Below are 22,813 nucleotides of genomic sequence, written 5' to 3' on the forward strand. Positions count from 1 at the left end.
GCTGCGGTTTGTCTGCTCGTGGTACGAGGCCTTGGATCTGGACAACCTCACCACTATGTGTGGCGATGCTCCAACTAACACAGATCCTGCCAAGGCGTCCGCGCGCCGCGACCGGGCTTACTCTATCGCCTTTTATGCCTCCACCAGCACTTTCATTCCTCCTCCTGCTGATGTTGAAGATGAGCTTACTGAAGATGAAGAAGAAGCCAAAGATGGCGATGATGAAGAAGCTGAGGGAAGTATCCCTGAAAAAATTGTTGGTGAAACTGCCCGAACTGGCCAAGTTAAGGAGAGCTCCTCTCTGAAATATGCATGAAAAAACTCGGGTCCTGTCTCACTAAAAACAATTCGTGAAATCCCCGGTATGCCGGGTGGCAAGATGTAACATACTGTTAAGTCCTTTTGGTACGCTAAACTGCTTTAGTTCGTTAGGTTTGAGATGTTTGAACCTTGTTAAGTTCGGTGTGTTAAACCGTTAAGTTTGGTTCGATGGAAACCTTTCGGTTTGTTTTCTTTTCAACTTGCATGGTGAAGACTCCGGATTCATTCCCGAGTTCGGTTCAATGCATGCTTAGTTCTTTTACTTTGGCTCTGTCAACCTCTTTTGGGTATTTGACGTACGAGGCCCAAAGTTCTTTTGGTAAGCAGACACTTTCTCGAACTTAGAGAAAAAACTCATTTTTTTCACTAAAAACCGGTATAACCGGGGGTTAGTTAAACTTACATCCGGATTGTTTGTTTCCGGTTTCCTTTTTTGTCCTTCATGTGTTCAAATCCTTCCGGTTTGTCTTGCTTGCCATGAAGCCGGGTTGCGGACAGCAGCTAAGTCGAAGATTCACCTTTAGGTTAAACACACTACTAAACCAGAATGGAGAATTTCCAACAAAGAAACTGGTATACAGAAAAATTAAACACCTTGCAAGCGATTCCGGTAAAGGCAGTCCCTGAGATACATTTGAGGTGCCGGCATATTATTGATTGAAAATAAGGTACAAAAATAACCCCTTACATTACATCATCAGGAATAGAAAGGGCGAAGTAGAGCTATGTTCCACGGGCGTTTGATTTCTTCTCCTGACCTATCCTTCCTTCCTTTCTTTGCATCCTGTGCGTCTATCAGGTAGTAGGCATCATTGTGTAGAGACTTGCTCCAATGAAAGGTCAGAGTTTGTGTCGTCCTTCAGTGCGCTGCACTAGACGTAGTACTAGGTCTCCTTCTTGGAACACCCTTGGATTTACCTTCCGGCTATGATAGCGTCTGAGGTTTTGTTGGTATATGGCAGATCTTGCCAATGCCAGCTCTCTTTGTTCTTCGAGCAAATCGACATCATTTTCTCTGGCCTCTTTGACCTTTTCCTCTGTATAGAGTTGAACTCGTGGTGAGTCATGGAGAATATCGGTTTGTATGACTGCTTCTGCTCGATATACCATGAAAAATGGTGTATAACCGGTTGATCAGTTTGGTGTGGTCCTTAGACTCCACAATACAGATGGTAACTCATCCAACCAACATCCTGGCATTTTTTTGAGTGGCTCGGTAAGCCGCGGTTTTATACCGGACAACACGAGTGCGTTCGTCCTTTCCACTTGCCCGTTTTCTTGCGGGTGTGCCACTGAGGCCACATCCAACCGGATATTGTTATCTTCACAGAACCACTTGAACTCTCCTTGAGCAAAGTTTGTTCCGTTATCTGTGATAATGCTGTGCGGGTAACCATACCGCAAGATGATGTCTTTCAGAAACTTGACGGCTGTGTGCCCATCACATTTCCGGATTGGTTTAACTTCCACCCATTTGGTAAACGTGTCCACCATGACCAGGATGTGCGACATTTGTCCTCTCGCCGGCCAGAATGGTCCGACCATGTCCAGGCACCAAACCGCAAAGGGACAAGTTATCGGGATTGTTTTTAAGCCGGAGGCTGGAGTATGGTTTTTCTTGATGTACCTCTGGCACCCATTGCACTTCCGGACCAAGTCCTCAGCGTCTTCCAAAGCCGTGAGCCAGTAGAACCCATGCCGGAATACTTTTGCTACCAACGCCCTGGATGTGGCATGGTTCCCACATTCCCCTTGGTGGATTTCTCGGAGCATTTCTTTTCCTTCTTCCGGCTCCACATAGCGTTGCAGCACTCCTGTTACGCTTCTCTTGTACATCTCACCATTGATGATGGTGTAAGCTTTGGATCTCCTTTGGATTCTTCTTGATTCGGCTTCGTCAGCTGGTAAACCACCGTCAACTAGGAATTCCTTAATAGGTTTTACCCAGGTTGGTGCATCGCGAACCACAAACACCGGCATATCGATCTCCGTGCAGTCCACCGACATAGTTTCTTCCGGCTTCGACCCTGAAGTCCCTGGGTTAGATGGAGCAGTCCCCGAGCTAGAGGGAGAAGTCCTCGGGTTTACATTGTCAATGTCCATCGGTACGATATGTGACTCCGGCACTAAAATTGACTCGGATTCCGGACTTGGTTTGATCGACAGCTTCCTCAGGTTGGATAGGGCTATTCCGGCAGGTATTTCTTGCCTGGATGAACCTAGCTTGGACAAGGTGTCAGCTGTGTCGTTTTCCGCCCGCGGCACATGGTGAAACTCGCATCCTTCAAAGAATCCGGCAATCTGCTGCACATGGAACCGATATGCGGCCATGTTGTGGGTATACTTTATGGGTATATCAACGGCATGGCCTAGATCCGGCAAGCCCGGGTGGCCCATAGTTGGTGGTGAGGCATGTGGCCCATCGGGCGGCCCAGTTGCTGTAGATCCTGAAGGATGAAGTCCAGCCCAGGAACAGGAAGCCGGATCTCTACCGACCTACGAAGGAGGCCGGATCCGTGACGGCCCATGAAGTATCCGGATCCAGTACGTACTTGGAGGAAGGCGGATCCTTTGCGTACACGGCAAGACTTTGTACCGTAGTTAGGTGACTTGTATTCCGGCTAGGACTCTCCATGTAAACCCTAGATCCGTGCGCCTTTATAAGCCGGATCCTGGGAGCCCTAGAGGCACAACCACAACTCATTGTAACAACGCGAAAGCGCCCAGATAATTCCGGACAAGCAGCAGTAGGGCCCCGTCATCGTGCGGGTGTTCCGAAGCTGGGTAAATCGCGTACCACCGTCCCGTGTGCACTCCGCCCTATGGCCCCTACTTCTTCTCCCCTCGTGAGGATCCCTCCTCCGAGGTACCGTCGATTAGGCAATGACAGCTTGGCGCCCACCGTGGGGTCCGCGGCGTCCGGAGGCCGGAACCGGGAGGGTTCCGCCATGGGAAGCTACGACGACACCATCGCCGTGGGGCGTGTCCTTTACGCCGGAAATCTGCCGATCGTCCCTCCGGATGAGTGCTGGATTCCGGCTAAAACCGACCTCGTCAAGCTCTCCATCGTCCCAGTTGGCGGCATACACATCTTCATCGGGGAAACCGTCGATTCCGACGGAAACCCACTGGTAAGTAGCGCTGACGCGACCGCCGCTGAGCAGGACGTAGTCGCGAAGATCCGATCTGAGACGCAGGAACTTCCTAGCGAAGATTCCGCCTTAGATCTGAAAAAATCAAAACCCACCCAATCCGCCCCTGAGCAGGAAATAAAGGTGGAAGACCAATGCAGATCCGCCCGGGTCTCCCAGGTGTTAGAGAAGCAAAGGTGTCACTTCGTGCACTTCTTGGCCCATACCGCCGGAACCGCCCCTCAAGAAGCCGGAGCTGGTCCCGAGCAGGTCGAGGCCCCGGAAAACAACGCTGCTCCGGATCAGCAAGAGGCTGTCGGAGAAAGCGGAACTCCGGCTGAAGAGTCGATTTTGGGTAACCTAAGCCCAATCTCCGGGGATACCCAATCCATGGACACGGAAGAGTTCGATTGCAAGGTGAAGGAATATGGATACGGTGATCAGCCTGAAGTTGACTCCGCCCAACCAAAGCAGGTACTTGCGACTGTAGCGGCGCTGGGAGAACATGGATCAGAAGAGGCAGGCACCCAATCCGACCCCCAGCCATCCCATCAGGGATCTCCAATGTCGCGGGAGCGACCCCGCAGGGATTCTTCCTCGGAGGACCTCCTGTCGCCTGAGGAGATGGTCGCACAAGCAGGCATGGATGCGGTTTATCGCTCGAATATTCTTAACAAACCCATCACTCCCGAAGACGTAGAAGCATTAGAAGCTAAGAGACTGGAGCTGCTGGCCACAGCCAAAAACTTTAAGGACACCGCAGCCGCCATGCTGGAGGAAAGGAAGCACGCCGCAGTTTTTGTGGAAGACTTCATCCAGCGCGAGCAGGAGGTGGACGAAGGACTGGCAAAGGTCAAGGAACTCCGAAAGAATTGGGAGGACAAGATCGTTGAAGCTCACCATGAGGTCGAAAGGACCCGGCGTGAGTTGATAGCTCCCCGCAGGATCACCTTCGCAACTCCAACAGAGCAGCAGCCGTTCGCAACCCCAAAGGACAATATGACGAAGGCTGCGAGAGATCTTGAAGAAAAAGAACGAGGAGATCGACATCGACTACGTTCGCACGCTCGTCGCTTCGGCGGTGAAGCGGCGAGCAAGGCGGACACTTCGCGCAAGTTGGAGTCTAACCCGAGCATTGCGTCTCCACCGCGCAGAAGGACGCCCACGACAATCGCCATCAAGATGACGAATCGCGAACCGGATCTTCGGAACGCAGAAGGAAAGCCAGGGAACACCCAAATCCGATCCCCGTACCATCAAAGACGCCACCGTCAGATCCAAGAAAGGGAAAGGATGCAATGTACTCTGGACGGGACAAGTACCGCAACCCCTCTCCTCCGCCCAATGGTTACCCGCGTCCCTCTCGCCGCCGTAGTCCAGACGGAAACACCAGGCCCCAGGGGCACGGTGGAATTGTTATCCGCGACAACGTGCTGCCTTCAAGAAACAGAAACAAGGAGCGCACGCCGGAACCTCGCCGGAACCAGAACAACGATCGTGAGCCTAGGAGGAGTCGGGATGAGGAGCGCGATCCGGAACCTCGCCGGAGCCGGAACGACCAGGGCAGCCAGCGCCACGGCGAAGGCAGCCGCAGGAGCCGGAGCCAGCACCGGGAAGGCCGGGGAGAATCTGAAGGCGGAAGCAAGAAGTCGGATCGACCCCCTCGCAGGTCTCCCTCACCACCACCTAGTGGTGGCGGCGGAGGTGGAGGCGGAGGCGGCGGCCGGAGGTCTCGCTCTCGTTCACAGTTCCCTCGCCACGGCTCGCGCGACGCGCGGGAACGCCTCAACGAATACAGAACCGACTACATCGGTCCGAAGTGCTTTGGCAGGATGATTCGAGAGGAACCAAAGCCACGGATGAACCTCAAGCTACCCGGAAACCTGAAGCATTATGATGGCACCGAAAGGCCGGATACCTGGATTGAGGATTACTATAATACAGTAAACTTTGCCGGAGGAACCCCTAATATCGCCTGCCGCATGCTCCAGTTGTACCTTGTAGGTCCAGCCCGGATCTGGCTTAGCGACCTCGAGAAGAACTCCATCTTTTGCTGGTTTGACCTGAAGAACGCTTTCGAGAAACACTTCAGAGGCACCTACAAAAGACCTGCCACGGCAAGCGACTTACAAGCTTGTATCCAGAAGAAGGGAGAATCCTCAAGAAACTTCCTCACACGATGGTTGGCATGCAGGAACGAGTGCGAAAATGTCGACCACACCACTGCCATGTACGCCTTCATTGGTGGACTGCAGAGAGGAGGATTGTTGAGGCATAAGCTCACTTGTTTGGCTAACGCAAATAAAGTGACTTTGGATGAAATGATCTCCATTGCCAGTGATCATACTGCCGCCGATGATGACGCTGGCGGTGATATCGCAGCTACAGCAATCCCCCTACATCAACAAAAGAAGAACCGTGATAACGGCAACAGCAGCAGCCATAAACGCAAGAACCCTGATGACCAGAAGAGTGGCGGATCCGAGATGGTCGCCATGGCGTTCCAACGCGGAGGTTCAGGAGGCGGAAGAGGACGCGGCCCTGGAGGCGGAGCCGGCAGGGGTCAGCAGCATGGCACTGAGGTCATAGCTGGCGGATCCCGCACCCCGCAAACCTACGAGGAGTACAGAGACATGCCCTGCCTGGCCCACCTGGATCCGGTTACAGGGAAGTCCACTCACACTAACCGCAAATGCAAGTGGGTCAATGATATGAAAAACGACCCGGAAGCAGGATACAAGCGAGCCCGGAAGCACCGCCCTCGTGGCAAAGGAGGCAAGGGCAAGAACAAAGACAAGGAGGAGGACAGTTCCGAGGCGATGGACGAGGACGATAACTCGCCGGATCCCAAAGCCGGATCCGCGAGTAAATCCAACCCCTTCGAGAAAAAGAGCGTGGGCGCGTACCACACCTTCCTCGGAACCCCAACGATCCGCGCTACCAAGTCCGACGCTCGACGCCGCGATGCCATCGGAAGCCTGCCGTTACGGAGTCTCCGGCATTGTGCCAAAAGAATGCTACCCCTTGGTTGTAAGTCCCCGCATAGACGGGTATGATTTCTCCAAGTGCCTCATGGATGGCGGAGCCAGCTTGAACATCATGTACCTGGAGATTCTAGAGCGGATGAACCTCACCAAGGAACAGCTCAAACACAGCAACACTGAGTTTCATGGCGTGGTTCCGGGTAAGAAGGCGAATTCCCTCGGCATCATCACACTTCCCGTGGCCTTCGGCGATGTTCACAATTTCCGCGAAGAGAAGATCACGTTTGAAGTTGTGCCCTTCAAGAGCTCCTACCACGTCATCTTCGGCAGTCCCACCTACCACAAGTTCCACGCGAGAGCATGCTACATCTACAACAAGCTCAAGATTCCGGGTCCTAAGGGTATGATTACCATATCCGGAGACTACAAAAAGGCTCATGAGTGCGAGTTAGGCGAAGCCGCCTTCGCAGAGTCTGTACTATCTGCAGAGGAGCTGCAAGGCAACGAGCCGCGGTGGATCCGACTGAAATGCAGACCACCAAGAAGCAGATCTCCGAGCAGAAAAACTCCTTCAGGGCCGCGATAGAGACCAAGAAAGTCAACTTCAAGGAAGGCGACAATTCCAAGCAGGTCTCAGTCGGAGCCAACATGGACCCCAAATAGGAAGACGCGCTCGTCGAGTTCCTCCGAGCTAACATGGATATCTTCGCATGGCAGCCTTCTGACATGTCCGGAGTACCAAGGGAACTCGCCGAGCACTACCTCAACATAAATCCGGGGGCTAAACCGGTGAAGCAAGCTATGAGACGCTTTGGAGACAAGAAGCGCCGCGCCATAGGAATGGAATTAGCAAAGTTACTAGAGGCAGGTTTTGTAATAGAAGTAATCCATACTGATTGGGTCGCAAATCCCGTCCTTGTACCCAAAAAGAACACTGAAATACTAAGAATGTGCATCGATTACTCCGGCTTGAACAAGCATTGTCCGAAAGATCCGTTTCCCTTGCCGCGCATTGACCAAGTCATTGATTCGACGGCGGGGGCGGAACTCTGTGTTTTCTTGATGCGTATTCCGGGTATCATCAGATCCGGATGAAGGAGTCTGACCAAAAGGCGACTTCGTTCATCACCCCTTTCGGCACTTACTGCTATGTCACCATGCCCTTTGGTTTGAAAAATGCAGGTGCCACCTACCAACGTACGATGCAGCGGTGCCTGAAGGACCAAATCGGCCGGAACGTGCACGCCTACGTCGACGACATCGCGGTCATGACCCGGAAAGGATCCGACTTGATCAGCGACCTCACAGAAACCTTCGCCAACCTCCGCAGGTACAAGATGATGTTGAATCCTCTGAAGTGCGTCTTCGGCGTGCCAGCCGGAAAACTCCTTGGCTTCATAGTCTCTCACAGAGGCATTGAAGTTAACCCGGAAAAAATCAAGGCAATCATGTGTATCAAACGGCCAACTTGCCTCAAAGATGTGCAACGACTAACTGGTTGCATCGCAGCAATCAGTAGGTTTGTTAGTCGTCTTGGCGAGAAGGCGCTACCTTTGTACAAGCTGCTGAAGAAAACAGACAAATTCGTCTGGGACGACGCAGCTGACGCAGCTCTTCAGGGGTTGAAGGAAATATTCACCTCCCCACCTATCTTGGCAGCCCCAGTAGAGTCAGAGCCAATGCTCCTTTACCTGGCAGCTACCAACAAAGTCATCAGCCTCGTCATCGTGGTGGAGCGACAGGAAGAAGGACACGAGTACGGAGTCCAAAGACCAGTCTACTACATCAGCGAAGTGCTGCCGGAATCCAAACAACGATACCCTCACTTTCAGAAGCTAGCCTATGGAGTATTCCTGGGCAGCAGGAAGCTGAGACACTACTTCCAGGAGCATCCAGTAACAGTCGTGAGCAAAGCTGCGCTGTCAACGATTCTCAACAACGCTGACGCAACAGGACGCACAGCAAAATAGGGCATTGAATTATCCGCCTTCGACATCAACTATAGAGCCAGGACCGCGGTCAAATCCCAGGTCTTGGCCGATTTCGTCGCAGATTGGACAGAAGCTCCGGATGCAAGTCTGGAGCCGGAACCAGAAACATGGGTCATGCACTTCGATGGATCCAAGCAGCATCAAGGCTCAGGAGCCGGAGTCACCCTAAAGTCCCCTACCGGAGAAGAACTGCAGTATGTTCTGCAGATCCACTTCGAAGCCACAAACAATATGGCGGAATACGAGGCTCTACTACACGGACTGCGCATCGCTAAGGAAATAGGGATCAAGCACATTATCTGTTGCGGAGATTCCGACCTGGTGGCACAACAGGTAGCCGGAACCTGGAACGCCAGAAATTCCGTCATGGCGGCTTACATAGACGAAGTTGACGAGATCGCCAAGTGCTTTCTAGGATACGAAGTCAAGTACGTCCGGAGAGACGACAACGCAGCAGCAGATATGCTATCCAAGCTCGGATCCGGCAGGAAGCCAATTCCGCCTGGAATTTTCCTGGAGCATCTCCGGATACCCTCGGTGAAGGGCGCTAACCCGGAAAACCCAGAGGTGGCAGTGTCTCCGGCTAAAGAAGTGATGGCTATCATTCCGGCTTGGATGCAGCCTTTCCTGGACTACCTCATCGATCAGAAGTTGCCAAAGGACGAGGTCCTCGCGCGACAGATCATCAGACGAGCAAGATCCTACACAATTGTTGATGGACAGCTCTACAAACGAAGCGCAACAGGGGTATTTCTCAAATGCGTCTCTAATCAATATGGCATTGAAATCCTCAGAGAGATCCATGCAGGGGATTGCGGGCATCATGCCGCTCCCAGGTCACTCGTTGCAAAAGCTTTTCGGCTAGGATTTTACTGGCTTACAGCTAAAGAAGATGCTGACAAGATAGTTAAGACCTGCCGAGGTTGTCAGTACTACGCTACTCAACCAAACGCCCCAGCCCAAGAGCTGAAGACCATACCTATCACCTGGCCATTTGCGGTCTGGGGGCTCGATATGGTTGGTAAGTTAAAAAGATCATCGCCTGGCGGTTTTGAATACCTCTTGGTCGCTGTTGACAAGTTCAGCAAATGGATCGAGGCAAAGCCAGTGAGAAAAGCCGACGGTGCTATGGCACTAAAATTTGTCTGCAGCCTCGTGATGCGATTCGGCATCCCACACAGCATAATCACAGATAATAGCACAAACTTCGCACAAGGAGAATTGAGGGATTATTGTGAGACAGTAGGGATTCGACTGGACCTCACATCTGTGGCTCACCCACAATCCAATGGCCAAGTTGAAAGGGCTAACGGCCTAATATTATCAGGAATTAAGCCACGCCTTGAAGAACCGCTGCGACGCGCAGCTGGAGCTTGGGCAGAGGAGTTAGACTCCGTCTCGTGGAGTTTACGAACTACCCCCAACAGGTCAACAGGATTCACTCCGTTCTTCCCGGTATACGGATCCGAAGCCGTGCTCCCCTCCGACATCATCCACGATTCACCGCGAGTTTCCGCCTATGATGAAGAAACCGGCCGACGAGGCCAGACAGCTATCTGTGGACCTGATCGAAGAAGCTCGGAACTTAGCAGATCAACGCTCCACCATTTACCAGCAGAAGCTCCGGCGTTATCATAGCCGTCGAGTCCGGAATCGCTCGTTCATGGCCGGAGACTTGGTCCTCCGCCTTCGCCAGGTGAAAGATCATAAGTTGCAATCTCCATGGGAAGGACCCTTCGTCGTTAGCAAAGTGCTTCACAACGGATCGTACTACCTCGTCGATTTCCGAGAGCTAAAAGACAGACCTGCCAATTGGCATCGGAAACGCAAACGGGATGATCCGGGTGACATCTACGATGAAACGAACGTCCTTGGAACATTGCACGGCTACGTCCTTTCCACACTTAGCATAGAATTACATACTTTGTAACAATATTATACATGATCAATGAAATAAAGCTTTTGGTTCACTCTATGAGTCATTTACCTCCTTTACTTGTTCATTTTTAGATCGTGTATGTTTTCCGACTAAAACCGCAGAGCTGGATATTTCCGCCTAGGCGTGTATGAAAGTTGCGATTTTCAAAAATCTTCCCTTAGGACGTAAGCTTAAGTTTTCTGGTCGAAATGTTTTCTGTTGCGAACTCGTGGATTCCTAGTAGCGATTTCCGGCACCTTGACTGGGGGCTTGTTTCTGCGGTTATTGACGGATTTCCATTGGGCTTCGTCGCCGCTGGCGAGCGTTTCCGGCTAAAGGTCTTCCGGCTCGCGGAAGGTCAAGCGAGTAAGCCGGAAAACATCTAAATCAGCACTTGCTTTCCAACAAAACGAAACATGCAAATACTATTAAAGGATAGCAGGATAAGTTGTTTCCGCCCATGCATAAATGTTTCGTCCCTAGATACTTAAGAATTTAAAGTTATATTACAAACCCTCGCTGGGGCCAAAATGATGCATTGTTTTTCCGCAGGACTAAGTTTTTACTTCTCCTTAGCCGGAGAAGTTTCCACGTTGGCATCAGCTCCTCCTGCGTCAGTCGGAGCTTCCTTCTCCGCGTCTTTGGCAGGCGAAGAGACATCTTCATCTTCTTCCGCTTCAGCTGCAGTCGGAGAAGCAGCGCCACCTTGGTTCTTTGAGCTTGTCCGCTTCCGGATTGGGCGGGCCTGGTTTCCGCTTCGCGATCCTTCAAAAGCTCAGCTTCGAGAGGCTCGTCAGCAGGAAGAACCACCTTCTCATAGAATTCATCATGGCGGATCCTCCGAGAAATGCGTGTATCATAACCGCTAACCGCGTCAAGCAGCGCATTGACATCAGCATCCGGAGGAACGCCAGAAGTCACCCGGTCCAGGTTCAAACTTGGATTATGCGCTAAGCACATAGCCAAGGACATGGCAGCTGCACCCCGTGCTGAAGAAGATTGCAGGTCCACCACCAGCTCCGGAAGCAAATCCATCCTCTTGATGAGCTTGCGCACATCGCAGGTTCGGCTCTTCTTGATGTTGAGGTTGTGACAGATTTTCCTGGAGGCGGAGATGAGATCCTTGCAGTCTTCTCCGGCCAGCTGTAGCAGGTCATCGCGCGGAAGCGGCTCCGACGTTCCTCATCATATCCGAGTGGATCTGGAAGATGCAAGTTTTGTTAAATACAACAAGTTACACATATGCTGTCATATGAGTTTCGAGGACGTACCCATGACGTCGGAGTTGAGCAGGTCCCAGCAGCTCTCCGCTGTCTTCATATACTTGCGAAGACCTCCAAGTTTTTTTGCTGCTTCTGGATGATGTCGCTGTCAGTTTGTCTTTTCAGCTCAAACTCACCAGTTTTCCGAGCAAGCTCCGAGTTCTTCTCAGAAATTTTCTGTTCTGCCTCTGCGAGTTTTGCCTCAAGATTCTTCTGTGAAGCACGTAGAGTTTCCAACTCGGAGGAAGATGCAGCGAGAGAAGAGGAGGCACCTGCTCATAGTTACATAAAGCATCAAGTTCGGAAAATGCGGAACATAACCCACAATCGTCAGATAATCGGAAACCAACCTTGAGCTTCTGATAGTTGTTTCTTCAAATCCGCATTCTCCGCCTGGAAGCGCTGGATTTTCTCCGCCTGGCTGATGGTCACACGACGCTGCAGCGCAATGTTTTTATGCAACTCGTAATGCAGGGCTTTTTGTTCCTGCAAACACAGTCAGAAACGGAGTGAGTTCCGCCATCATGGTTTAAGTCTTTCTAAAGCATTGTCGCTGGAAATTCTTTCCGCCATCATGCTTGGGGGCTACCATGACATTTAAAATTTCCTTTCAGGTTGAGTTCTCTAAAAGTATTCAGACGCTAACTAATATAGTTTCCGCCTAAATACTTGGGGGCTACTGGGGAGTTACCTTTTGCTTGCAAACAAGCTTGTCGAAGAATTGGCCAATGTTTTTCTTGACGTCCTGGATCTCCGACGTTTCAACGTCTGGTTTGCCCCAGGCATTGTTTAGCATAGCATTGAGCAAATCTTGCTCCAGCTCCCACTTCTCTGCTTCCGTTAGTTTGTTAAAAAACTTCGTGGCATAGGCTTTTGGGGTGGAAGTAAGATCAGCCGGATCTCCAAAGTTTTTGGGAAAAACGACCATATCACATGTGGTGGCCTCATCTTTGCCGGAGGAATTAACTTCTGCTTCCCCTGGCTTCGTCCTTCAGTTTCGTCGTTGATGGGACCCTTGCCGCCGGAACCATCTCCGCCCGCTCTGTCGCTGCTAACCGGAATTACTTCCGGTGGAGTGGGTGCGGCAGGAGCTGGAGACTGGTCCGCGGGAGGAGGAGAAGGCTGCAGGGGGGCTTGTGGAGCGCTCGGTGGAGCTGGCGTCAAAGGACCAACGGCGGGAGATTTCTTCTGCATATACTTAGTGATATGCTCCTGAACATTGGTCCGCGCGGTGGTAGGGTTCGGATTCCTATGAGCAAGTAAAAGAAAAATATACATAACACAGCTTACCAAGATAAACAACGCACGTTACTCGGAAACTTACGCTGCACCCGGAACGTTGGGACGTGAGGGCTTTCCTGCTGTCGAAAGCATCTTCAGGCGCCGCGCTCCTCCTTCCTGGAGTCAAGCGGAGGTGGTTTGATCACCCTGGGTTTCTTGGCGGAAGCCTCGCCGCTGCCTCCGGCGTCGGAGCCGGAGACTTTGGCGCGGGAACGCTTTGTAGGTCGAGGAGCAGCCTTTCGGGGCATTCGTTCCTCTTCCTCCTCAGGGTCCTCCGGATCCTCTTCCACCGAGTCACCGCTAACGGGAACTCGGAGTATGGTGCGCAGGTTTTCCTCCGCCAAAGAGTCAAGCTGCGAAAAGAGTGAGCAGAACAAGTTAAACACTTAGAAAATTGTGAAAAGATAAATGAATGCGAAGGAATAAGTGCTTACCGGAGGACATTTGTCGTGTGTGCTGATATCCTTAATCAGTTCCGGGACCTGTTGGCCCCTAGCAATTTTCACCAACGTCTTGAACCTTCTCTTGAGGGAGTCGGCCGGAAGATCGTGGCGAGTGACCCGGAGGAGATCGTCCGCCCCAGTGTAAGCGCACATCAGGCGTGCGTTGTAGCGCAAGGGTTGGATCCTCCGGGTAAACCAGCTGAGGGTGAGCTGGGCTCCGGTTAGTCCATCGTGAACTAACCAGGAAATCCTCCGCGCAGCCTTCTCCAGTATGGGCGTTTGGGCAAGCGTGGGGATGAAGCTCCAGCTCGCCAATTCTTCCGGAGGCGTGTTGCTGAAGGGCGGGAGTCCATCGTGGACGCTCGGAACCGGCGCGTTCTTCACATAAAACCATCCGGCGTTCCGATGCCGGACGGATTCGTGGGAGTCGTGAGGAGGATACATCCGACCAGAGCGGAGCATGAACGTCATACTTCCGCAGTTTAGCATGGCCTTGTCCTTCGTCTCCTTCTTCACTCGGAAAAAGAATTGCCATAGTTTGACGTCGGGTCGGATTCCGAGATGCCCCTCGCAAAGAGTTGCGAAGTTCGAGAGCAGGAGGTAGGAGTTGGGGCAGATGTTGTGGGGTTGGAGCCCGTATGTGTCGAGGACGGAGAGGAAGAACTCCGAGCAAGGGAGCGATAATCCGCGCTCGGCCCACGCCTTTGTCATAACGCGTTCATCCGTGTCGGGCTTGGGGACGTCGGAGTCGCGCGTGAAACTCCAATGCTCGGAGATCATGCCTTCGTTTTGAAGCTCCCGGAGCTCCGCGTCAGTTGTCTCGCAGGGCCACCATTGACCTCGCACCCCTTCACGGCTCCGGGCCTTGGAAGCTTTCTTGTTTTCCACCTCTTGTACCTTGGCTGCCATTCTAGCTTGGCCTTGTAGCTCCTCTTCGAGCTCCTGGGCTGTTGGGATCCGGCCTAGTAAAGTACTCGGAAGAGGCGGAGAACGGTTGAGCAAGCCTAACGTCGGAAACATATGGTGGTAGGTACGCAATGGGATCCGGGCAAATTGGTTCCACGAGCATCGGGATCCGGGCTACTCGGAGAACTACTAGTGCAGTGAGGAGAACCGTGAGGCATGCTTCCGGCTGCACCCATGCGAGCTAAGTTGAGTAACCGGAAAATCTATACTACAACTACTTCTTCTTCTACAAGGCCGGCGCACATACCGTTAATGGCGCGGTGGCTCGACGGAGCTCCGGTGGAGTCGAGGTCGCCGGACTTGCGGTATTGAGCCTCGCGATGACCACGAATCGGCGGCGGGAATGGATTTCCTGTTCAACCAAGTAGCGATCTTGGCTGCGAGGAGAGGCTTGAGGCGGCGGCGCGTGAAGCTCACCGCGTGGCAAGGTTCGCCGGAGATGAGATCCGTCGGGCGGCGCGGCGCGAGGAAGAAGACGACGTGGGTGAGGAGCGGTGAAAGAATGAAGAAGTTACCGCAGTCGCGGGTTATTTATAGGCCACGCGCGGAGATTCGGGATTCGGATCCAACGGTGGAAACGGAACAGTCGCACCGTTGGATGGATCGACACGTGTCTTAGGTCAAGTGCGGTAAAACGACGTGGAGGTAACTTAACCATGCGCTCCCGATATTTCCGGCTAGAAGATTTGCATCTTCGAAAATTTAGCGCGGGAAATAAGGAGGTTGTGCGCGGGAAAAGCGGAATCTCCGTTGCAATACCCAATCCGAAGACAGGAAGGATTTCCGAGTAGAATGATACCGGAAACAAGTAAAGGTTTTGAAGCTCTTCAAGATTCTCTTCGGATCCGAGCTGAATGAAGTCGGAGGAATGATGAATCTCGGAGAACTTCGGGGGCTACTGTTGTGGGTATACTTTATGGGTATATCAACGGCGTGGCCTAGATCCGGCAAGCCCGGGTGGCCCATAGTTGGTGGTGAGGCATGTGGCCCATCGGGCGGCCCGATTGCTTGTAGATCCTGAAGGATGAAGTCCAGCCCAGGAACAGGAAGCCGGATCTCTACCGACCTACGAAGGAGGCCGGATCCGTGACGGCCCATGAAGTATCCGGATCCAGCACGTACTTGGAGGAAGGCGGATCCTTGGCGTACACGGCAAGACTTTGTACCGTAGTTAGGTGACTTGTATTCCGGCTAGGACTCTCCATGTAAACCCTAGATCCGTGCGCCTTTATAAGCCGGATCCTGGGAGCCCTAGAGGCACAACCACAACTCATTGTAACAACGCGAAAGCGCCCGGATAATTCCAGACAAGCAGCAGTAGGCCCTGTCATCGTGCAGGTGTTCCGAAGCTGGGTAAATCGCGTACCACCGTCCCGTGTGCACTCCGCCCTATGGCCCCTACTTCTTCTCCCCCTCGTGAGGATCCCTCCTCCGAGGTATCGTCGATTAGGCAACGACAGATGGGGTGGTCGGTTGGCTAGATTTGGTGGATCCCACATTTAGTCTCGACTGCTAGTTTAGGAGGCGCACTGTCAATGAAAACTGAGCTTTGACTTCAGTCATTGTGGTGGCAACGTATTCTTTGTCGTTACCTTGTTGAAGGCATCATCGTTGCATCTTGTCTCTATTCACTCATGTTGCTCGAGGGAAAACCCTAGATCTGGGTATCCCAGATTGGACGATGGCGGCAATGTCCTCTTTGCTCTCCCTCATGAGAAAAATGTTTTTGGAGCCACTACTGGATGGAGGTAACAAAAGGTGGAGCGGTGTGCATCTACCTCGTCGAAGAGGTCGAGTCTCGATGGCGTGGTGCAATGGGGATTCAGTGTTAGACATGACATGAAGGACTCGCTCATGAAGGTGGCGTTGTTTGGTGTTGTGGTGGCTTCGTCGGTAGGCCTGACAAGGTCAATGCCTTGAGCTCTATCCTGAAGATGGGTCAGCAGTAGATGGCGTCGAGAACTTCTAAAGCGTGCGCAACTGTGCATGCTGAGGGTCTGTTGGATCAGTTTGTGCTCCCGCGCTCAGTGTTGGAGGTTTGGTGCAACCTCAGGTTTTTAGATGATGTGAGTAGGTATGAGTTCAATGCACACGGCCAGGGGCGGATGCACGTTATGCAACTGGGGATCACATGACCCCGGGAAAAATGGCTTTCTTTGCTAAATTTTAAGCAGTTAGACCGCGTGATACCCCTAAATTGAACTGAAAAGTATGTGTGTTTGATACAGTGACACCCGGCTATTTTTGTTCTAGGTCTGCCCCCGCACACGGCCTCAACATGGCCATCCCTTCATCAAGTTTGTAGGTGTTGCGACACCAGTCGCTAGTGAGGCAACTTTGAATTGATCTATAAGTCTCTGTTGCACGCCGAGTTCAAGTCGTCTACCAATGACCATCCATTGTTCCCTAACCTATTGTTTCATCATGTTTTGCAAGCAAATAATGCTGCTCATCATGCTGTTTAATATTGGAGAATTTGATGCTAGTACTTCCACACGTCATGATTTAGATTGTAGATTTAATCATGAAATTATCTAATTACCCACCACAATACACATCCCAATTCATGTACCAGAGGCTGCTGCTTCATCTTTGGAATGCACCTGGCAGTTCTTTTTAAACTTGGGTACCTACCACTTGCCTGTCTATGATTGAAAATGTACTCTGAGATGGTCGATAGTTGCGCGAGAATATTATTTGAACTGTGTCTGTTCTCTAGGATGCAAAAATTATCCTACTACTCTATTGCAGTGATCTTCTTTTGCTTAGAGATAGTTTCACTTTAAATAGCCACTGATTGGTACATGACCTGGCGTTGGCATGCCTGCTGGACAACTGAACATGCATGGTGTACATGTATTCACGATGGCGAGATAGAGCAAAATTATTATTCGTCCCATCATCGTCTACTATGCCGGCATGGCTAGGTAATTGAAACCGTTCTGATTAATCTGGTTCATGAAAAATGTCAATTCATGGTTATTTCTTGACAAGGGATAATGAGGTTTTTTGTAAAGAGATGCACTCATTATCCTGCGATTTGGATCTGTAGAAAAGTCAATTCTTGCAGAAATAGGATGGGGCCATGGTGGTGTTTGCATCTTGCATGTGACGCCGGATCGGATCGGAGGAATTTACTGGAAAGATGCCTTGATGTTTGAGCCAGATTTGGCATCCTTGCAAAATTTTAGTTTAGCTTGTGTCAGAGGTCTGGCGGCTGCAGATGCGTCCAGGGGCAGTGTCGTGATGGAGTCAAGTGAGGTCAGTTTCTGTCGTGGTACGTTCTATTCTACGGCGACAGGCGTGTGCCACCGAGCGCATCAAGCTACCGCTGCGCTGGTGTACTGGACTCACGAGAGCGCAACACGTATGAACGGCATAGGTCCTCTCCTCAACAGCCTAAACTCAGATTTAATTTGGGACCCCTTAACCAAAATTTGCACTTTGAACCATCCAAATCAATCCAAATAAAGCATATCATTACCTCGCACCCCCTCTCTCCCGACCCCCTCGCACCCCCCCTCCAAACCCTAGTCTTCCCCCGCCGCCGCCGCCGGCGGCGCCGCCAGGCAAAGGCCGCGGGGCTTGGCGGCGGCGGCGAGCTTCCCTTGTGGCGCGGCGGGGACGGCGGCTGGGGGCTCCCCTCGATGCTGCGGCGGTAAAATCCCTGCCTCCCGTGTGATGGCGGGGCGGCGGCGGTCGGAGGATGGGGGCGACGGTGGCCAGATGATCTGTGCCGCGGCCTCCCTGCCTCCCATCTGTGGCACACCGGCCGGTGGTGGCTGGTGATGGGATGCCATCCCCTCCGCCTCTCGCCGGTGCGGGGTGGTGACCTTGGGATTATCCCGCGGTACAAGGACGCCCGGGGCAACAGCCTCGGGTTCGACGGTGGAGGCGGCCTTCTTCTTCGCCGGAGGAGGTCGGTTGGTTGCTGGGGTGGCGGATCACGAGATCCCTCTACCCCGGTGAGGAAGATCTAGTCGACGACGAGCCAGCGGTGAAGGGGCCACCGGTGAACACCGAGCCTTGACTTCGTTCTTGGCAGATGATGGCGGCGGCTATTGGCGTCGTTCACTTGCGAAGGCATCATCTTTGCTGGCCTCTCCGTTCGCTCTCGCCGAGTAGGGGACTTGCGGCTGCCGGTGAAAACTGTGCCACGATTGGCGGGCGATGGCGGCGTTAAGCGTCGCTTCCTTCTTGAAGGCATCGTCGTCGCAGTCCGCGGGTACTCACTCGTGCTGCTCCGGGGAAAACCCTAGATCCGGCCAGGATCGGACGATGATGGCGCACCCTGCGTCGTGCTACCTCTTGGGCATCGTTTTTGGAATAGTGGCTAGATGGAGGTGGTTTTTGGTGGAGTGGTGTTCATCTACACGTTGTCGTCGATGTTTCTCAGCGGCGTGGAGCTGCGGGGTATTGAAGACGGGCGAGGACTATTGGACGCGTGCAGGATGGTGGAGCTGTTTGGTGTTATGGTGACATCTACGGCGGGCCTGGCATGGTCAATGCGTTGATCTCGCTTGGAGATGGGTTCGAGATAGATGGCGGTGCGAACTCTGTGATGTGTGCAATGGCGCACCCTCAGGGTTCTGCTTTTTTGGATGATGTGTATTGGTGTACCGTCAGAGAGTATGGCCTTGTTCATGGTCCCCCCTTCATCGTAGGTATAGCGAGTTGTCGCTAGGAAGGTGGCTTCGAATCGATCTTTGTATTCCCCTTGTAAGGCATTGCGAATAATTTAATAAAGAAGAAAGCTGTGTGTATTATTTGGATGTAGAGGCTGGAGCTATGCTCTTTGATCGAAAAAAATAATGGAAATTTTTTTCCTTAAAATTAATTATTTTCGCGAGGAAGAAAAACCATTAGTTTCATGTTCCTGGCGACACCTCCAATACCATCAATCTGATATATCTCTAAAAGTGGCTTTTACCGAGTGAATAAGAGCGTGACAAAGAGTGATAACGAGACAGAGAGCCGAGCCCTACGACAGAAGACTAGCGAGATCCATTGGCCCATTATATCTTTGGAAACCTCTCATATCGGTCGATATATATTCACAATATATGGGGTGTTCTAGGAAACGACTCTCCATAATTATATGGTTAAGTTATGATTGATTCCACAAACTAAAACCCATAGTTCCTTACAAACAACTATTGAAGTTCATAATGTTCTGCCATCTAGATTTTGGCAAATTTTCCACCCTTCACCTCAATCCATGTTGGCAGCACACTTCTCTAGCGTCATACTTGGTGGAGAATGTCCTTATCAACTTTCTTGATGATATTGGACATGTGATACTTGGAGATTTGAAAATCTTCACATGGTTTAATTGGTAACGTTCTTTCTTGAGTTGAAAGCTTCATTCTTCAACTTGTAAAATTGGCATGCGCCGCCCCGAAGCCTACTTTTTGTACAAAGTTTGCATCTCTGATAAAAACTTTGTTTATTCATGGATAAAATACTTTGTATCACTGCTGGTTGAGACTTGGAGTTCAACAAGTGAAAGTCTAGAATTTCGAAGGCGACAATTGCAAGTGGAAAGTTCAAATTGTGGGTTAAATGTTTTCAACAAGAAATGCGGGCTTAAGATATAAATTTTAGTAGTAAAAAATTGTCAATTCTTAGAGAATGAAACTATCGGTTTTCGTTAAACTCAAGTTCCAAGAACCAGTTGATATGTAAGCTTATGGGTTAAAAGACCCAATTTATTTATGCCCACAAACCTTTCCTTAGGTTGTTCGGTAAGTAAATACATTGCTAGTGTATTTCAGTTAAATACATTAGTCTAGAGTGAAAAAAACACTAAAAAATATACTAGAAATGCAATTCCGCCCCCAATAGCTTATGCTCCTGCATGCAGAGAAATAATTTTATGGGTGTCAAAAAATATTTTTTTACATGTATATGCTCGTGTCAGATGATTGTTTCGAAATTTTTATGGAGAAAACACGAATATTGTGACATGTGGAAAATGACAAGTTGAGTGCCAAAAATTGTTGCTTGTTTAGAGCACCAAACTTTCTCTTTTTTTTTACCGGGAAAATATACATATTTCTTTTTTACATGACAATTCTGCACAAACACGAGCCATATTAGCAAAAATAAGTCCACAAAATTTAGACTTTTAAAGTTTTATGTTATGTTTTTAAAAATTTAATGTTCTTTCAGCCGCATATGCTCATGGGAACCAAAACTCCATGCCCATAAAATACATCAAATAACCAACAATAGCCTCATCTAGGCCCCAAGCAGTTTATTTTGATACAAAAACATAGTTGCATCTCTCAATTTTATGGAGAAGACATGGAACATACATTCAAAATACACCTTATTTGCTAGAGTGGTATCATTCTCCTTGATGTCAGTTTAGCTAACTGTCACGATGGATTCAATTAGATCAATAAGTGGCGCGAGCTCAGCCTTGTCGATCAATTTGAACTCCTACACAAGAAACATAAAAATTACTTTGAACTTCAGGAACTACCATATACATTCATTTAACACTAGTCAAAAATAAACACACTGTCAAATTATCACAAAGTGTGCATGTTTCAAATATTCATGGTGATATGCAGTCAGTTTAAATTGAACAAACTAGATCTATTGGGAATCTATGTCCATCTTTATACCATACATGAGAATTAATAATAATCCTGTTTTCACTCCCCTTTCCGAGTTTTAGGATGCGACAAAAAAAAGTTATGGTCAACAATAGCAATTGGCTAAGTTGCCAATTGGTACAATATTATATTATATTCCCTACCAAATAGAATTATCATAAGATGGTGCATACTAACGTGATTACTAAGGTGGAATGTATAAGGACGGTGCAAGGCGTGAGGCAACTTACCCATGTGAACAATGTAAAATGCTTGAAGCAGGTGTTAAGATGGGCTTCTTCTTTGAGGCTCACAATCTTTTGAAAATGTGTGTGATAAATATGAGCATAAACACGGAAAAGTCGCTTAAATATTGTCTTCACAACTTCCCGAAAATTTGGTGGGAAAGGGGTTCCTGCGCAAATATTTAATGCAATGACTCAGACCAACACTGTACCACACCGAAGTCCTAGTAGAAACTTATCAAAATGAATGCAAATTTTAAACTATGCAGTGTCGTATGAGATATTAAGTACCAAGTTTCTGGGGGAAAAGTGACTCATCGTCGAGTTGGACCTCAATCCAGTCCATCAAATACTCCACATACTTTGGTGCCGAAACTTCGATTGGTTTCTTTATCTGCACTCCATCAGCCCATCTGTACTCAAATCTGAAATGTTTTGTTGTGTCCAATAAGAAATACTTTACAAGCTATATATTGATGCTATAACCAAAATTTCACATCATGGCTGTTCTAAAGAAGAATACACCTTACTTGGATCCGGCTGTCATAGTAGGACATGTAGCAGGTGTACAGAACTCTATTAGAGTGCCATATAAGATGTTGACCTGATTGAAGAAATCAACAGCTGTGGACAAAAAAATGTGTACAGTACATGATAAGGTTTCAGTGTACGATTTTTCCGTACCAAAGATAGCAAAAAAGAGCTTACTGTTAACAGCTAGCCATTCGTTGAGTTCCTCCCCCGGAGGCAGTCGAACTGCATCTCTCAAATTACCACTTCCTAAGGTTGCATCAATATGCTTTTTCAGCTGTACACCCTACATCACACATACCAGAAAATAACAAATAAAAGTACGCCCTTAGTCCCCACAAATTTAACTGGAAAAACTACTTATCTGCAACTTGATCCAGATATTTTACCAATACAATGTCCTCATTTACATTTGCATACTAATTTATAATTCTTAAATTAATTAAACCATTTTTATAATCCTTTACTACATTAAAAAAATTGTTTGAGATGTTGAATCCTGTTTTTCTTTGAAGGACACCTGATGGGATGCTGCAAGCATGAAGAGAAGACAAGGAGAAGAGATTAATCCTTACTTGGTAAATTACCTACCTTATTACTAGATGGTGCATTTTTCTTCGGCCGAAATGTCCTCTGGTTCTTGCTGCCATCAACCCACCAGAAAGAGAGATTAATCAGGAATGTACTATGCAGGATACTGAGCCAACCATGAAAAAATACTTAACATAGAAAATCGTACTTGCTTCCAAGGCCGAAGAGACTCATCGTTTCCTTCCACCAAATTGATCAAGAAACAGGGATTCTAACTCCTTTGACCGAGGAATAAAGGGACTGGGTGCAGAAGATGTTGGCGTCAATCTCTTATGCTTTGAAGATTGCAATGGCTGAAAAATGGAAGACAGAGGATTGTAGTTCTGAAGATTTTTTCCTCTGTCTCTTTGTTTTGCTGCCCATCTTTGGGGCCATCGTGCTTGAGTTTCTGCATGTGTTTTTATCTATTTTTAGCTGTTGAGATGGTGGTTGTGGTATTTTTAATAGAGTTTGACGGTGTCTTCACTCTTCAGGTGGGCAAGGTTAATCCCAACCGCTTGCCCTCCTTTGGCCAGCGTGTGTAGTACTACCTCTTTTTTTTTAAGGC

The 22,813-nt window shown here is 49.8% G+C and overlaps 1 protein-coding gene across 1 annotated transcript; it reads right to left on the reverse strand.

Moving 5' to 3' along the window:
* Window positions 1-11,661: 11,661 nt before the first annotated feature.
* Window positions 11,662-22,440, reverse strand: LOC124680976 (MOB kinase activator-like 1A). The gene is made up of 9 exons (XM_047215986.1): window positions 22,415-22,440; window positions 22,267-22,318; window positions 21,853-21,961; window positions 21,675-21,768; window positions 21,436-21,569; window positions 21,151-21,314; window positions 20,676-20,741; window positions 11,958-12,093; window positions 11,662-11,879 (listed from the first exon to the last, which is right to left on the reverse strand). Exons 1-9 carry the CDS (start codon window positions 22,438-22,440, stop codon window positions 11,662-11,664), a joined length of 999 nt encoding a protein of 332 aa, XP_047071942.1.
* Window positions 22,441-22,813: the final 373 nt, after the last annotated feature.

Source organism: Lolium rigidum, unplaced genomic scaffold, assembly GCF_022539505.1.
Source record: "Lolium rigidum isolate FL_2022 unplaced genomic scaffold, APGP_CSIRO_Lrig_0.1 contig_32103_1, whole genome shotgun sequence".
Taxonomy (NCBI): domain Eukaryota; kingdom Viridiplantae; phylum Streptophyta; class Magnoliopsida; order Poales; family Poaceae; genus Lolium; species Lolium rigidum.